The following is a 16,199-nucleotide window of genomic DNA, read 5'->3' as shown; positions in this document are numbered from 1 at the left end:
AGAAGAGGCATTTTTTCCAGTCGGGAAAAAGGGAGGCCTCTTATAACATGAATAGTTTTTACCTTGAATTTCAAAGTAAAAACTACTTTTGCTTGTATTAATATTAAGAACTTCTTTTTTAAAAAGTCATGGTGTGAAGTACATAGAAGTTGTTTATTGGTACCTCTTCGTAATTGCACAGGACATGTAATCTAATCAGTCAAAAATGGTCCAGATGATCTCAATTGGCCCCTCTCCCAGAAGACGTTATGGGGATTCAAACTCCTGGCCTCTGACTCGGCAGCCAGATGCTCTAATCCTCTGAGCTATTAACCAAAAAATCACAGCTCTGTGTGTTATTCCATACTTCTGAAAAATCATACAGGGAAGTCCTTTGGGCATATAAAAATTCACTTCTGTGTTGTGTGAAAAAGTTTTTTTGTGCTGTGGTAGTCAGATGGGACACGACAACAACTAAACAACAACAAAGTCAGATGGGTGGTATACAAATAAAATAAAATCAGCTAACTAACTAACTAGCTAGCTAACTAACTAAATAAATAAAATTATGTTGATTTACTGTGATATCAGTGCTTTTAATTTGGAAGCTAATTAACGCCTATCTAATTTCCTTACCACTTAAAGCAGGGGACTCCAAACTATGGCCCACATCCACATTGCCTTTTTATCCAGTCCAGCCATAGAAAGAGGAGGGAAGGGGGACCCAAGCAATCCCGCACCCCTGCTGTCCTTGCAAAGGCAGCGGGGTGGGGGTGGGGGATCACTTCTGTCAGGCTCCTCTTCTTATCTCCCCCTGGCATGAGCAGGGGAGGGAAAGGGGACCCAAGTGAATCCCAGGAAGAGGAGCAAAGCCAGACAATGGGGGGTGGGGGGGGTGGGATGGCTTAGGTCCCTCTTCCCTCCTTCGGCCCCCGAAAATGTGTAAAATACATGATGTGGCCCTCATACTGAAAAGTTTGGAGACTCTTGACTTAAGGCATATGTTGTTTTTCTGAGTTTGACATTAGTTCTCATTTTGACAAGTTACCTTCATTGGTCCTGGATAATAAAGTTTAAATTTTGCTGGATGCCTTTTTTTTTGGCCTGTACTTCCCAACAGGGTTAAGATAGGTTAAAATCTGAGAGTATCTCCTAATCTATTTGTTAGTCATGTTCAGTATCCACCTCCATTATGTTTGCGATCATCCACGACTACAGTATCCAGATTATCAAACCATAGCAATTTTTGTTTAGTTATGCAAAATATTATTTTTAAAAAATAATACAGTATTTGCAAGAGGGCTGTTCATTAATATTTCCTTCTTTCTACATCTGGTTTTTTTTCTACCAGTATTATGGGTTTATCAATTTCGGTGCTTACAGAGATTTATTCTGTTTGTTTTAGTGAATTTCCAGCATGTGCTGTCACATAACAGATGTGTGATACACAGTATACACAAATATGTGTTGTGGCTGGAATACACTTAAACCAGTTTATTTAAAGTTGTGAGTCAAGTTTTTTAAATATATGAACCAAAAATGTTATTAGTGTAGTCTTTGGGTAAGAATTTTCTAATGGTGAATCTTGCTTACGTGTTATTCAGGATTTTTTATGTATTTGTGTATATAGTATTTAGAGGAAAGAAGATGGCTAGTTCTAATTATGTACACACATTTATGTATAGTGATTTCCCCCCCCCCCCAAATGATATTTAAGAGTGGTTGTTCTGGGTTTTTCGGGCTCTTTGGCCGTGTTCTGAAGATTGTTCTTCCTGACATTTCGCCAGTCTCTGTGGCCGGCATCTTCAGAGGACAGCAACCTGAAAAACCCAGAACAACCATTAGATCCCAGCCGTGAAAGCCTTCGTGAAGATATTTAAGAGTGCTTAAAACCACAATACAACAGCTCTTGTTTCTTGGGGTGATGACAGAAGCTCATATGCTTATCTGTCTCTTCTGTAATGCTAAAACAATAGAACAAAGTTCTTTCTGGCATGGAATGAGAAAGTGAGCTCTCTGCTGCTGCTTGTTCTTTTGTCAGTATTTGTGGTCTGGTGTTCTGTTGCTCAGATGATTTGACTCTCCCCTTCTCAGCGCACCTTGATACGCTACTCTCTGTCAACGGGCAAAAAAAAAAACTCTTTCTCTTTGGTTTTTTAGTTCCAAGGAAAAACATGTGAGAAGACAATAGAAATTCTGGGTAGATTGTGGTGGAATGGCTGAATACGTAGCTGGGCAACTGAACATAGCTGTTTGCTGTCTAAGGATTCTTGTCTTGTTGAAGGTACTTTATGTGGATGCTGCATTTTGTGGTCCCAATATGTACCTGGCCACAACATCAAAAGGGTCACGGACCGCATGGGGAAACATTCGAAGAAAACACAACGTGCAAACAGTATTCAGGCCCACCACAAAAATACAAAAAATGTTAGTATTAAAGGCTCCTTGCTAGTGTTTTGAAGCTTCCAAGATCTTTCCCAGGTCAAAATGGAGCCCTTGGAAGCCTCAGAACCTGAAAGGGAGAGGGATAGTAAGATTTAAATTCTTTTTAATTAACTATTTCTGGTACCCAATCCAGAACACACCAGCATAAATTTATGCAACAGAATTTTGCTCACCGATTGCAAGAAACTGCATTTGTTGTAACAAAATTGAAACATTCAGCACTAAATCATCTGGGGAATAACCAGTGGTACCTTAGCTTAGCCTTAGACAATAGCATTGGCAGTACAAAGCTAGATTAATTAATTAATTTTTCAGTATACAACACCTTCATATGTTCTTTACCATTGCATGTTTAGATATTTTACAGGAATGTTATCTTAGTTCTGAATAATTGAACTATTTTTGATTAGCTGAAACTTCCTTTGCATGCAGTGAATTTGTATGACTTATTTGGATTGCTTCACCACTTCCACAGCTGCTCACTCTAAAAATGAACTTTAAAAAATTCACATCTGACATCTAGAGGTCAGTTTTTAAGTAGCTGAATATGTCATTATTCCTTATTGTACAAATAAATAATTAGTCAGAGTCTCTTTAGAGAAGTATTTTGTGTTCTTCTGATTTTGTTGCCCCTGATGCAGTGGCAAAGGAAGGGACCTCACCCTCATGGCTGATACTAGTGATTCTTCATATGCACTCTTTTTTTTATTTTTTTCAGTCACAGTTTTTATTTTCATATCAGGGTAGGGAAGGGAAGGGAACAATGGGGGTAAGGATAAAAAGGGAGATTGAAAAGGTACCTTACAAGCAATTACAGTAATATATTTCCCACATATTATATATGATTCACTCAAATTATACTTTCAATATGTTACACAATCCAATTCAGACGTGTTGTTTAGTCGTTAAGTTGTGTCCAACTCTTCATGACCCAATGGACCAGAGCATGACAGGCCTTCCTGTCTTCCACTGCCTCCCGGAGTTTGGTCAAATTTGTGTTGGTAGCTTTGATGCACTGTCCAACCATCTCATGAGAAGACTCACTGGAAAAGACTCTGATGTTGGGAAAGTGTGAACACAAGAGGAGGAGGGGACGACAGAGGACGAGATGGATGGACAGTGTCATCGAAGCGACCAACATGAATTTGATCAAACTCTGGGAGGCAGTGGAAGACAGGAGGGCCTGGCTTGCTCTGGTCCATGGGGTCACGAAGAGTCGGACACGACTTAACGACTAAACAACAACAACTCCAGGCCAAGGGAGGCCCGGAAGGAAAAAAACAAAAAACTGGGCCTTCTCGGTAGTGGCTCCTCGCCTTTGGAATAATCTCCCTCCGGAGATCCGCATGGCCCTTTTGCTGGTCATCTTTAAAAGCCAATTGAAAACCTGGCTGTTTAGGCAGGCCTTCCCTCCAACTACTACTTGATTTACTCTTTTCACCTTTTCCATCTTGAATCAATTTGATTATGATGTCTTATATCATTGTTATATTTTAAATTGTTTTATTTTATATGTTGTACACCGCCCAGAGTAGTCTATTGCTTGATGGGCGGGATATAAATTCAATAAATAAATAATTCAATAAATACAGTGGACCCTCGACTTACAGACGGCTCGACTTACAGACGGCTCGACTTACAGACTTCTCTGGCTGCAAAATTTAGATTCGACTTGCAGCCAGAGAATCGACCTACAGACCAGAAAAAAACCAAAATGGAACAAAAATAGAATAAAAACTGCCGGTTATGGGATTAATCGGTTTTCAATGCATTGTAGGTCAATGGAGATTCGACCTACAGACTTTTCGACTTGCAGCCACCATTCCAATACAGATTAATTCCGTAAGTAGAGGGTCCACTGTAAATAAATAAATAATTCTACCCATCATTGACAGTTGTAGATTTACCCATCTAGAAATGTCTTCCCTGATTTCATCTATCAATTTCAGGTAATTGTCCTTCAGAAGGATACTTGACTTTTTTTGTTAATAATATGCCCAAATATTTTACTTTTCTTCCCCCCTGAAAGTTTGTGGTTTGTAATAGCTCCTCTGTCTTCTGTTTTTGCATGTTTTTGGTTAAGATTTTGGTTTTCTTATGGTTTATTTTTAAGCTTGCCATCTCGCCATAGTCCTTTAATTCCGTCATTAGAGCCTTTATCGCTTTTTTGGGGTTATCTACCAAAATAAGGAGGTCATCTGCAAAGGCCTGAACCTTAAATGTCTCTCCTCCTCATTTGAGGCCTTTGATTTTATCTGACATTCTTATCTGCTGCATTCATGTTTCAATCACAGTTAAGAAGAGTAATGGTGATAATGGACATCCTTGTCTTGTTCCTTTTTGTGTTTTGGATCCACTCTTGAAACAGAAGGAGTAGAGTCCCGTGATCCAGTAATCTATGAATTGAGTCATACCGTTCTGCTTCAAATGGAAAGATTATATAGCAGTCATTGTGCATCTTAAAAATCTATTTGAATGGTTGCACTATAGTTTTTCTATTTTTACTTTTAGCATACTCTGCTTTTCTAAGGGATACGCTGTGCTTCTCTGACTAATCAAGATGATTGACGAGCCACATTGTTCTGCTTCAGGGAAGTTTACAGTAACTAAATATACTATTGCTTTCAGTTTACTGTTAAAGCGTTAATGAGTAGTATGCTGTCTCACCATAGCTTAAGCAAGTCTGTTAAATTACTTCTGAGACTAGGGAGGTCCTTTCTGTACTTCTCTGCCACCTGATGCCCAGAATTCAGCAGATGGCTTGTTCTTCAGAAATACTTGGGAAAACATCATGTACATACCGCAAATTAAATAAGCTTCATACAAGAGGTAACACTTCATTTTATTTAATCGGTTTAGTTTTTAGAAGATGTCTGTAACAGTAAATAAGTATTGCTATATCCTTACATTACTTATTCTTAGGTAGTTCCTTTGAGAGGACAGCTGAGATCTAGCCATCTGTTCAGTGGCACATGAACAGAAATAAACTAGTAACAGGAACTCTGAATGCATAGTGAGGACCTGATCCAAAATGTGTGGTTATAATATTGTTTGTAAAATGTGTATGTAACAGACAGCTCAAAATCCACCCGTGTCTGCCAAATATGAAATGACATTTAACATTCAAATTATTTGATGTATCTGGTAGTTCAATTTGAATTTATCTGGTAGTTCATTTTGAATTTATTTTTAAGTCACCCCCCCCCAATCATTCTGGTATGCCTGTATGATGACATACCATCATAGATTAATTGTCCAGACTGGTTTGCTATTGTAGTTTAAAGAGTATTTATCTACATTAAATCCATACTGTATACTTGCTTGTCCGACAGGTGCTACAAGCCTGTGCTTGTTTCATTCTGAGCTGTGTTAGCACAATTCATCAGGAGGGAGAACAGCTTTATTTCTTCTGACTAGTTTCTTTTCATCCTTTGAAGAGCTGCTCCCAATTTCTTGTGGAAAGAATGTCCAGTAGAAAATACTACTCTGTTTGAATGCACTCTTGGCATTGAAGCAGGAAGGCAGTGGCAGTCCATAAAGAGTTTTCACTTGTTGTTGTTTTTTTTAAACTTCAGGGCTGTGGAAAAAAGGCTCTTTCTGGAACTCCACATTTTTTATATCAGAGTATTGGAATGAAGGAAGAGAGGCTGTTATTACAAAGGGATTTCAAAAAGGGTTTGCTGCTTTAAAAATCGGAATTCCAAAATATACTTGAAGGATTGAGTGTTTGGAAAAAGCAAGAATGGGCAAGGGCATCTAGAGAGAAGCTGACAGGAAATGCACAAAAAAAAACACTAAACTTTTAAGGGCACATCAAAGAGAATATGCAACCTATGATTCTGATAGAATTTCCACTCTAGTCTTCCTTTACAAAGTCCAAGATTCAGGGCAATTAAAAACCTGTGTGAATTAGTGCTCACTTATGTTTCAGTAAGTCTGTACTCATATGATTGCATGTTACTTGACTTGACCACATAACTTGTAAATTTACTTGAAAAGAAACCAGCGTTTGGATCTCTTCTTCTTGCTCAGTGATAGTGCTCTCCAGTACAGGTTCAAATGAACTCTGCAGTTCTACATGGTCGCAACCCCAATCATGTTGGTGAGCTAGTTTCAGGATCAGGGCAGGTGTATTATTGGTAGTACTATATGTAATGAGTTGCTTATAGTAAGAGATGTTTTTTGATGTTTTAAGCACTATAATTATTTTGAGTGGGTTTTGCATTTATTATGCCTAGATTGAGCCTTGGGCATCTTGAAAATGTTTATTCCCTGTCAGATCTGAACTATTATGATGGATAAGTCCCCTAGAAAAGGTCGGACCTGGCAGCGGTGTTCACTCATCTGAAAAACAAAAAGGTCAGAGTACTTGGGAGGCAGGTGAGGTAGAGCTGGAAGCCAGGCATTGCATACTAGCATAATAGTCACATAATCACATTCTCTTGATTTTATTTGGACTAGTTACATGCATTAACATTGGCAGTTCATTTATTTTGTCCACTGCAAAAATGTCAACCTTATTAAGCACTATGTGGTAATTCTATCCAGTTCATTTCATGTTTTTAATTGGGCAAAATCAAGGATGTGGTATTACTACCTTCTTTCATCGTGGGCCCTACCATTAAATTGCAGACCACTGTTGAAGTGTCTGGAATCTGGCATGGTACATCCAAAATAATTAAGCGGCACACCCTTTAGAAAACAGGAGGTAAATTGTCTTGTTTTCCTCACATTAGTGTTATCCTTGGAAATAACAAGCTTTTCTTTTTTTAAAAGATGGAAAAAAACCTTCTGCCCTTTTGGCATTGTTTAGGTGCCTAAAATTCTGCTCCGAATGTCTTTCAGAACTTTGGAAAACTGACCCAATGTGGGCACAAGAGAGTTACTGTACTTCATAATGAAACAGTCACTAATTCAGGCTCCTTTAATTTGAGCTCAGTGGTCTTCATGCTCTTTTAATCTGAGCTCAGTTACGTAGCTGTGAAGGCTTTTAGTTTAGGTCTTGGGGCTTTGTAGTGTAGATTCTGGAGCACTTTACCTATATGGAAATACTGTATTAAAATGCCACATACAGTATATTTTTGTTTAGTGAGAGTAAAAATGGAAGAAAGAAAAGGGTAGGCTTTTAAGTTTCTGATTTAAGTACTGTATCAATCATCTTTAAATTAATGCTCACAATTTTTTCCATAAAATGCATAATGTCCTTTTTTTTGCAAGGAAAATTTTTAAATTGTGAAACACATTTGGGAGGGAGGGAGATAGATATCTTGTGAATATACAGTATAGGCACACATTCACGCAAACACATCACAGACACTAATAATTTATTTGAGTTTGCAGGTTTTGATGTTATAAATGATTGTAGTGAATCAAAAACACAACACATGAGGTAGTTGTAAAAAAAGTCAAATGTTTCTCTTCAGTTTGGAGTACAAAGTGATACAATCTGGAATAAATGCAAATTTATGCTAATTAATGAGCAAGAGTATTAGAGGGGGAATGTGTATATATCTTTCATGAGGGAACTAATAGCATTACAGTTAAGAGCAATGGAAACATTATAGATATATAAGCCCTTTACAAACTGATAATGAATAAATGTCAGCTGAACAATCGGCATTGTAAGAGAAATGATTATTGGCTTGGAATGTAAAGTTAACTGAATGTAAAATTAAGAAACAGATGGTGAAGCATTATTAAGGTTTGTTTTACTCCTGGGTGAGGGGATCTTGTGCAGTTGTAAACATGCCATTGCACTTCATAAACCAGGCACCAAATAGAATTTGCAGTTGTGCACATCTGTTTAGGGATATAGTTAAAGGGGCAGGAGAATCAATGATTTCAAATAAGCATGTTTATCAAAAGGATATAATTTACTTAACAGTTATGACTCTTGCTAACTATCAAGCTTAATGAACTGGGGAATTTAGTACAAAATGTTGGCAAATAAAGATAGCTGAATAAATTTAATGTTACTACATTTTCAGAATTCATATACCAGTTATACTGTTTAAGTTTCAATGTTGTCAGATAAAGAAGTCGGATACATTTTAAAGGTAGTGGGCGTAGGGGAAGTGCGTACAGTATTGTGTTTTCCACCCTACTTCATCTATTTGTAGATCAGGAATGGAAGGGGATTAAAATAATGTTCTGAGGGAGAAGTGTAAAGTGTTTGATGAATGTGGTCTGATTGAGCAAACCAGGATCAGCAGACAGATTACATTTACATAACTTTTATTAGGTTAGAAATTAATGTTTCAGGCTAATCAGTTTTAGAATCTGCTAATTGGTGACTGTGTGGTCTCAGCAAGTTAACTTTAAGTTTATGACAAAGCTGTACCATTTGAAGTATGCAATGTAAGGTAAAAGTTCCCCTTGACATTTAGTCCAGTCATGTCTGATTCTAGGGCGCAGTGCTCATCCCCGTCTCCAAGCCGTAGAGCCAGCGTTTGTCCATAGACAGTTTCCGTGGTCACGTGGCCAGTGCAACTTAGACACGGAACGCCGTGACCTTCCCATCGAGGTGGTATCTATTTATCTACTCGCATTTTTACATGCTTTCGAACTGCTAGGTTGGCCGGAGTGTTACATGCAATGTAACAACAGTCAAATAAAAATAAATTCAGTACTGAGTTGGTGAGTGAGAGAGCTGGGAAAGGGATGTGCAAGTAACAAACCTTCAGCACAGAGTAAGGGAGGTCACATTGGAGGAGGGGCATTTATTAGAACACACCTACCACGTCAAGCAGTCAGAAGTTCTTATGCTGATTAAAGATGCCTTCAGGGATCACTCAGCACCATTCTTTCCAGCAGGGACTTCATTGCTATCAGATGAGTGAGTTTTGCATTGTCAGTGAAACTAATCACACTTCTATCGTATTTCTCTTAACTATTGCCCTTAATTCTCTGTAGGTGATAGGAATGAGAATGGGGAGAGAGAAGAGGAAGTGAGCTTTCTGAGTCTGCTTCTCATCCCATCCACAGTTTTCTGCTGCACTGTGTTCATTGCTTCCATTCATTGGTTAAACAGTGCTGAAGTACCAAATTGTGCTTCATGTGGAGAAATGTCAAAATAGGCATGCATGGAAAATAGTAATCAGTTTTCTCCCTGGAGACTTCCTTTTTCTTATCCATGGAGTTCAGGGTTTTGTTTGTTTGTTTGTTTGAAGTCATCATTTGGCACAATTTGATTGGCTTATTTTACAGTTATTTTAATAACTTCAGAATTTGTTGTTACATGTTGTCAAGTCGCCTCCAACTCATGAGAACCATATGAATGAGTCATCTCCAAAATGACCTCTTCTCAACAGCCCTGCTCATTGGTTGCAAATTCAACCCTGTGGCTTCCTTTAGGGGGTTGGTCCTTCTTGTATTTGGTCTTCCTCTTTTCTTGCTGCCTTCAGTCTTTTCTAGGCAATCCTATCTTCTCATAGAATCATGGAACCATAGAATAGTGGAGTTGGAAGGGGCCTGTAAAGGCCATCAGGTCCTGCTCAATGCAGGAATACAAATCAAAGGATATCTGCCAGGTGGTTGTCTATGTTTCTTTTGAATGTCTCCAGTATTGGAGCTCTCACCGCCTCTTGACGTAATTGGTTCCACTGTCTTACTGCTCTAACAGTTAGGAAATTTTTCCTGATACTTAATTGAAATCTGGCTTCCTGTAACTTGAGTCCATTGTTATGTGTCTTGCACTCTGGGATGATCGAGTGCCCTCCTCTGTACAACAGCCTTTTAAGTATTTGAAAAGTATTATAATGTCACCCCTCTGTCTTCTTTTCTCAAGGCTAACCATGACCAATTATTTCAGTCTTTCCTCATTGGGCTTGGTTTCCAGTCCCTGATCATCCTTGTTGCCCTCCTCTGAACTTGTTCCAATTTGTCAGCATCCTTCTTGACGTGTGGTGTCCAGAACTGGACACAGTAAAGATGAGGCCTAACCAGTGCTGAATAGAGGGAGACTAGCACCTTGCGGGATTTGGAAATTATGCTTCTGTTAATGCAGCCTAAAATAGCATTTGCCTTTTTTGTAGCCACATTTCACTGTTGGCTCATATTCACCTTGTGGTCTATGACAATTCCAAGATCCTTCTTGCTTGTAGCATTGCTGAGCCAGGTATCCCTCATTTTGTAACTGTACATTTTGTTTCTTTTTCTGAGGTGCAGTACTTTGCAGGTGTCCCTGTTGAATTTAATTCTGTTGTTTTCAGCCCAGAGCTCCAACCTATCAATATTATTTTGAATTTTGTTTCTGCCTTCCAGGGTATTAGCTATTCCACCCAATTTTGTGTCATCTGGAAATTTGACGACTTTGACAAATCACAACATGCTTATGTAGAACAGCCTTAATTTTTAGCAATTTTGTGTATAGGAAACTATTCCATCTCCATCTTCTGTTTTTATTATAGTTTCTTGTTGTGGATCTGGACAATAAAGTGTTGAGGCACACACATTTCTTTCAAAACAACCCATAGTTTCTCATGATCCACACAGTCAAAGTCTTTGCTGTAGTCTATTTAGCAGAGACTGATCTTCTGAAATTCTTTGATGAACTTCAATAGCCAGCATATATGTGCCTCAAGTGACTCTTTTCAAAATCTGGCTTGAAAATCAGGTACTTCTAATTCTATGTAAGTAGAAGCCTTTGTTATAACACTTTGAGCATCACTTTGCTCACATGGGGCATTATATCAATGGTCCTGTAGTTACTGCACTCCTTGGCATCTCCTTTCTTGTGAATTGGAATGTAAATTGAATATAGTCTGTGGACCATTGTTTTATTTTCCAAATTTGTTGTCGTATTCTTGTTAGAATTTTGACATATTCTCTGTGGCTTGGAATAGTTCTATTGGCATTCCATCTATCCCAGTGATTTATTTTTCCAATTGGTTTCAGAGCAGCTTTCACTTTGCTTTCTAGACCTGCAGTTTCTGACCCTATTTCTGTTACCTGATACTTTGGCTTCTTGCCTGATCTTTACAATTTTCTGATTGTAAGTATTTCTTCTGTCATCCACTAGGTTTTTCTCTTTTTTTTCCTTTAAGAATTGCCTTTTTGCATTATTTCCTAATAATATTTCTGGTATAACCCACAGTTCTTCTGGTTCACCGTCTATAAGTTGAGTAATGAAAATATGTTTCTTATGTGGACAACACCAGGATTGTTGTTTATATTTTGGCGTTATAATTCTTTTAGTGGTCTTTTTCAGCTTTAATGTTGAATATTAACGGTTCATTATTAGTACTCCAATCTGCTCCTGGTCCTGTTTCAGATGAAAGAATACAGCTTTTCATCTTTTGGTTCCAAGTAAAACTGAAACAAGGTCTTAGCTAATGACATATGTGGGAGCATTCTTGTGTGATATACTATTCCTTTAAGAATTATGGGAAATGTTTGTTGAACCGTGCAGAAGTAAAACTATCTGTGCTTGGGTCTTTGTATTTCTGGTCTTAGGATGTATCTTAGGATGTATGTCATCCTTTACTCTTTGTGCATCATCTTCATAAATGTTTATAGTTATTGAAGACTTAGTTGTAGTGAGACTTATTTAGCATGGGACAAGAAAACGTTTGTTTCTTCAGATTTTGGATTACAGTTCCCACAATTGCTTAGCATTGGCCACTGTGACAGGGGCTTCTGAGAACTGAAATTCAAAGCGTTTGTAGAGTCTATACATCCCATTTTCTATTCTAAATACAATATAAGCTTACTAGTCTTTATTTTTCTAGCCCATTCAATTGCATTTAGTATATTTCTTCTACTTAAAAAAAGGTCAAACTTTGCAATGCTTTCTATTTTTTCTGTTCTTATAGCTTGCTTAGGAATCACATTTAGCCAGTCTTCAACATCTCGTTAGCTTTTGTTTTGAAAGTTTCCATTTTCTGCTGCTTTACAGTAGTTCTTCGAAAGTACTTTAACAATTTTTTAAGTCCCTCTAAATCTGTGCCTCTAAGCCAGACGTGGGCAAAGTACAGCCCAAGGGCCACATATGGCCTGTGAGCCACCCGTCTGGCCCGCGGACAGTTTTGAACATCAAAACCATTTATAGCTTTTTGCCTACAGTTGATCAGTTGCTTGTCTTTAACATACCGCAAAAAAACCTCTTTAGCATTTGTGAAGATTAACAAGTTTAAAATAAAAAGAATCATAACATCACTGTTTCATTTTATTTTTAAGAAAATTGATTTGGCCCCTGAACACAGTTCAGATTTTTCATGTGCCCCCCCCATAGAAATTAATTGCCTACCCCTGCACTAAGCAGTACCTTTTACATAACCGTTTCCAAAACATGTTATATGTGTACTACTGTATTTGATCTTTATTTTGTCAAAGGTCAGTCAGAATTACAGTAATGAAAGGCCTGAGGTTCTTAAATCATGACATCTAGTCATTTGCCATGAAGTGAAGCTGCTTTTGATGACAGGAAAAACCTTCTAGTCAACATGTAACCCATGGAGACGTACGACTTCTGACTGCTTTATCACCTTATTATAAGAGTTTAGCAAATGTGGATATCCATAGGTTTATTAAATTATTCTTTCTGTTTGTACGTACCACATCATTTATAATGTTCTCTTGTGAAGTTGCCAAGTGCTTTTAATTGCTGTTCTAGTTTTGCCATATGCATTGTTAGGGTTCAGGTCAATGCCACTCCCCACTTACTGCTCATCTGCACAACATAGGAAATCATTTTTCACTGCTTCTCAGGTTTCCCCAACTGTTCTCATTTTTAAAAATCTAACTACAGTATCTGTATAATCCCATTGTGTAAAATTGATAACAAGACCACTTAGTTGATAAACTTGGGAAGGAAACAATACACAGTGGAATGACTGTGTGCTAAATTCCTTGCCCCATGGGGCTGTAAAACATAGTTAAATTTAAATGACTATAATGTTTTTTTAATGTAATTGTTGGTTAGCTGTACAAGACAAATCTTGAAAAGGTATTAAAATGGAAAATTACTGCAATCATTGTGTTTTTAAAATGTTTCTTTAATAGAAACTGTTCTTATTAAAAGAAATAGGAAGAGAGGAAACATACGTTGCTGATGCAATGTAATTAAACAGTGAATTTTTGTCGCACGAAGAAACTGGTTGTAGTATTTTGCCACTAACTTATGATGGCATAAAACTCCTACAGAGCCATCAGGGTGAGTCAGAAAGACCCTGCCGGTGACACATTTATTATATGATTTGCAGGGGAAAGTGGAGAAGATCAAGAAAAGGGAGAATAAGAAGTGATCTCCTTCAGATATTTTTCATTATAATTATATATAGAAAATATTTTAGTTCATCTTTCTTTGTTCTATCTGACTTTTCATCACAGTGGATGTGTTAGTTAGCTCACTTGGGCTAACATATTTGTGTTACCACTTAACATGTTTGCTCCTGATGTTAAGTTAAAAATAATATTTGTACCTTTTGCATTTCCATTCTCTCACCACATTTTGAGTATAATAACTGAGACATGACTCGATGAACATAGTAAAGTGGAGAAGTCTACAAAAGCTTTACTTTTATCTATTTATTTATTTAAAATATTTTACCCCACCTTTCTACTTAAAAAGAACTGAAGGCAGCTTACATTATTTAAAAAAACAATGTTTAAAGTTATGTTGTTTGTATACAAATACTAGAAAGGGCATAATTTTGACAAATTAAAACATGTCTCTAATTTTTGCTCCAAGAGAATAACAGTTACCTTTCTGAAACTTTGAAAGGTGTTCCTTTGTGATGAAACGTAAACGAGTGCCAGCCCAATTAGCTGCCCTGGATTCCCCTTCTTAACGTTTTCCCACTATATTGTCCTTCCACTTCTCCTTAGTATAAATCCTGTCTGCATCCCCTACCTCATTAGGCATTGCTTTGTTTTCATAGCTGCACGCAACAATACACTAGGGAATGGAGCTCCTAATGGAGCTTAACATAGTTCATGTATAAACTATGGCAGTAGAGTCCCCTAGCCATGATAACTGCTAGTTGTATTGGCTGAAGGATTCTGGGAGTTGTAGTCTGAGAAGTTTTACTTACAGAAGCATTTGTTCAGAAATTAAAAGAGTGGATCACTCTGCTGTGTAACACTATAACAATGTCAGAGAGGAAGGTGCCAACCATTTTCCTTGGACAAAGATTTTATTGACCAACTGCCTGAGAAGTATAAAGGGGGAAAAACAATATATTGCCAATGTGAACAGGTTTTCTTAATGAAGTGAGACCAGTTTAGTATGTTGCTATAGTGCCTTGGTTGATTAAATAATTATTTCTTGTGGGCGAACCAACATGACGGGTTGACAGATTTTTCTGAACATGTAAGGAAGGAAGAGCTACGACAGGAATTAAAAGGGGCTGAAAAAGTCTATTCTGTTGTATAAAGTTTACTACTGCATCATCAGACTGAAAACCCTCTGTTGCAAACATTGCATAACAGTCTGACATGCTGGCTGAAATCCTGTAAATTGGGTAATCTTGAGTGCTTCTAACTGGCAGTTAACAAGTCTGCTGGGATTCTTGAGTGCATGCCAAGCCAGTGGGAGTGCACCACCTCAAGAATCCCAGCAGCACCTTGTTAATTGCCAACAAAGCAACAGGATTTCAGCCACCAAGTGGGTTATTAAAAAGTACATGTTCATTTGTGCTGTAATTGGGTTAGGATATTCAGTTAGGAACAAGAAATCCAATCTAGTGTGCTGTGAATTTTAGTAGATGCTATCTTTTTGCCTAATTCAGTTAACCAGGAAACAGTGAGAAAATGGTTGAAATCCTGTTGCAGAACTTATGGATCAGTTGACTCACCAAATCCACAGATTTAGCAGGCCTACTCTAGTTGTGACTTAATATACTAAGCAACAGGATTTCTTCATAAAGGTATGGAAGAATGTAGCCCATATTCAAAATACTGTACATATGTGTGTGTGGAGCTCTATGTGTGGAAGCTGAACCCAGGTGGTTGGATGTAGGGCTGGTCATGTGTGACCAGGGACACAACCATGAACTTTTCACTACATCTGCTTCTGTAGTAGCAGTGCCACATGTGTTTAATATTTATATAATACAAGCCAGAATATACAAAATACACAGAGATTCCATGTAAACTCCCTGTTGCTAGTATTGATTTAAAATACTAAATAGGTTTGTTCTTTGTGATTCAGCGATGTGCATATTGCAAGCACCTTGGAGCCACTATCAAATGCTGTGAAGAGAAATGCACCCAGATGTACCATTATCCATGTGCTGCTGGAGCAGGCACTTTTCAAGATTTTAACAGCCTTTCCCTTCTTTGCCCAGATCACATTCACCAGGCTCTGCAAAGATGTAAGTAGCAACTGAGAACCATGTAGTGAAATAATTTGGGGAGGGGGGGAGTTATGCAGTCCAGGGTTGTAATCAAATACATACTTTTTTGGCTACTTCTAATCAGTCCATGCATTTTACTGTTCTTTATCTTCCTGCCCCAGTGTGTAGTTTTCCCTAGAATTTGTTTCTTGCTCTTCTTTTCTTTCTTACTCTGACTTTCTCTTTTTGTCCAAAGTAGACCAACTGTTTTTAATGTATGTTAACTTTATCTTATTCAGTCTTATTTTATTAAATTGTATTAAATTAACAGTACTTGTTCAGTACTGGAAAAGCACTTATTGTTATATTTTTGTCACATTTTGGTTGTCTCCCTTCTTTTCAGTGTTAGTCCTGTTTTTTATTTTCTTTTTTGCCTTCTAATTAATATCCTGTAGAATCAGATTTATCTCTGCTTGTCAGTAGCATCTGAGCAGCTTAAAC

General features: G+C 37.7%; 1 protein-coding gene across 15 annotated transcripts in view; it reads left to right on the top strand.

The window, feature by feature from the left end:
- The window catches only part of KMT2C (lysine methyltransferase 2C), a 168,403-nt gene that overhangs the window by 63,049 nt on the left and 89,155 nt on the right, over positions 1-16,199 (top strand). For all 15 annotated transcript variants that reach the window (XM_073002867.2, XM_078378507.1, XM_073002863.2 and 12 more), the window contains one exon: positions 15,575-15,737. In XM_073002867.2, coding sequence (XP_072858968.2) covers positions 15,575-15,737 — 163 coding nt within the window. The remainder of the gene's footprint in view (positions 1-15,574; positions 15,738-16,199) is intronic.

This window comes from Pogona vitticeps, chromosome 6 (genome assembly GCF_051106095.1).
Source record: "Pogona vitticeps strain Pit_001003342236 chromosome 6, PviZW2.1, whole genome shotgun sequence".
Lineage (NCBI taxonomy): Eukaryota > Metazoa > Chordata > Lepidosauria > Squamata > Agamidae > Pogona > Pogona vitticeps.
The sequence above is the reverse complement of the archived record's forward strand: the minus strand, read 5'-3'. Positions and strand labels throughout refer to the sequence as shown.